This window comes from Oratosquilla oratoria, chromosome 29 (genome assembly GCF_046742065.1).
Source record: "Oratosquilla oratoria isolate Oo_2021 chromosome 29, ASM4674206v1, whole genome shotgun sequence".
In the NCBI taxonomy this organism is placed as follows: Eukaryota; Metazoa; Arthropoda; class Malacostraca; order Stomatopoda; family Squillidae; genus Oratosquilla; species Oratosquilla oratoria.
In genome coordinates, this window is record NC_134805.1 from 26442624 (window position 1) to 26444956 (window position 2333).

Genomic DNA, 2333 nt, shown 5'->3' on the forward strand with positions numbered 1-2333 from the left:
CATCGAGTCAGTCTCATACCAGCCGCGTCGTCGAAGGGTGACTAGGTCGTGCTGCGCCGTGTTGTGTTCTCCTCCGGCGCTCTCTTCTGGGAATCGGTGTCCCCGTCCTTCCGATAAGCATCGCGACCCTCCGTGGGGCAGTGGGAGTATAATCCTTAAAGGATTCAGTTCCAAAAGAGAGTTACCAGTGTTCCTCGTGTTGTGAAGAAGTTGGTAAGACGAGTGTCAAAGTGTGAGTTTGGGAAAAGGACAACAATGTGTGGGTGGAAGCAGAAAGATGGGGAGGAGGGAGGTGCAGGGGTACAGAAAGTGATTATTAACATGTGAATGAACACTACATCTACTAGGAGAAGGGACAAATACATTCAGAAAAGAAGAGAAACAGAGAAAATACAAAAGAAATACATAGAAAGAAGAAGAAGAAAAAATCCATGAAGTGATGTGGTGAAGAACCTATAGGAATGTTTCATGGAAACAAGCGTTAAAAAGAAAATGTTTCGCTATGTTGTGTATCTGCAGATACCGGTTGGACGAAACTAACCGTCCACAGTCACTGCAGTTGACGCATCCCAGGACATCTTAAACTCTGGGCTTCCAACTGTAAGGGGAAATTTTCCAAGGGTCACATTAATCGTGCCTTTGATGACTTTACAGTTGCCCCTCTATCTCTCTCTCTCTCTCTCTCTCTCTCTCTCTCTCTCTCTCTCTCTCTCTCTCTCTCTCTCTCTCTCTGGGTAACAAAGCTACAGGAAACTGCGCCCAAATAACTTCCCCTGACCTCGATCTAGCTTTTCTTTCTTCCACTTTTCTTGTCGCTGCATTTTCACTCTAAGTCTAACATCTGTCGTTGGGAGCCTACCATAAATTACTGCCACTTGCTCCCCCTTATCTCTCTTTTTCTCCCTCTCTTTCTCTCTCTCTCACATTTTCTCGTACATTCCCTCACAATACACACACTCACACAAGAACACACACACACACACACACACACACACACACACACACACACACACACACACACACACACACACACACACACACACACACACACACACACACACACACACACACACGAGTGCTGTGGTGAAACAAAGAGTTAAATCCGAGTAGATTCTTCGGGCAATCAGCGCCGTCGGCTCACAAACATATGTTGATGCTCCTGTCTATCGGCATAGACTGAAAACAAAGACGAAAGCAAAGAAAAATGCTAATCCCCTCGAAAAGAATTCAGAGGTTTCCTTCCTCCCATGACTCAACGTCCACCACCTCCTTTTCTTCCATTAACGCAAACAGTCTCACTGGTCTTACCACTTCCACCAGTTGAATGTTCTCCTCCCCGCCTCTACCGCCGCCACCAGAATGGAATCAGCACATAAGTGCCATCACCTGCTGCTGCCTCTCGTCCTCCTCCTCCTCCTCCTCCCAACCGCGTTCGTCGAAAGTGCAGCTCCTGCAGGTAAGAGCAAGAGATGTTTATTTTTCGTGCACCTGTACTGACTACTCTTACTCTTGACAATACGAATTCGTTCTCTAGTGCAGAGGGGGGGGGGGGGCTTTTTAAGTATTGGTGCCAAAATCAGCCAAATCTTACGAGATTTCGTCGAGTGCCAACGGAGTACAATTATAGGCCTACAAACGAGTTTGGGCCACCTCTTTCTCCACCTCCTAGGGCCTTCAATCCACCGCTCAGCATAGCGTGTGGTTCCACCAATGGCTATACAGAAGAGGTTCTATATTTATTAGTTACTTTTTCTTTGAGAGGTGAGCTCTGACTCTCGCGTGCCAGATTTTGCACGCGTGCCAAGGGTTGCCCACCCCTACTCCAGTGCATTTCGACAGCACAGCTTCCTCGGTGCTCTACCCCTCTCATGGAACAAATCGTCATCTAAAATATACTCATCTACGTCTTATTTGGTCGTTCACGCACATGTTTGCTTGTTCGACATCCCGACCACGAGCTATCATGGCTTCATTTAGCTCATCCCACACGGTTTCATTGGTCTAATTCTTGTTCTCAGCTTTTTTCTTTTCTTTCCCATTTTCATTAATTCTCAACATTCGTGTGGTTCCTTCTTCATTTTTCTCCCAAATCCAATTCCGTCAAGAAAGGTAGATAAAAACAACAACAATGATAATAATAGTAATTATATATAATAATAATAATAATAATAATAATAATAATAATAATAATAATAATAATAATAATAATAGTAATAATAATAATAATAATAATAATAGTAATAGTAATAGTAATGATAATAACAATAATAATAATAATAATAATAATAATAATAATAATAATAATAATAATAATAGTAATAATAGTAATAATA

The 2333-nt window shown here is 42.7% G+C and overlaps 1 protein-coding gene across 2 annotated transcripts in view; it reads left to right on the forward strand.

Annotated features, from left to right (window-relative positions):
- LOC143040687 (uncharacterized) overlaps positions 1-2333 on the forward strand; it is a 51172-nt gene continuing 48839 nt past the window's right edge. For both annotated transcript variants that reach the window (XM_076211984.1, XM_076211983.1), the window contains exon 1: positions 1-1456. In XM_076211984.1, coding sequence (XP_076068099.1) covers positions 1325-1456 — 132 coding nt within the window. In that variant the 5' untranslated portion in view covers positions 1-1324. The remainder of the gene's footprint in view (positions 1457-2333) is intronic.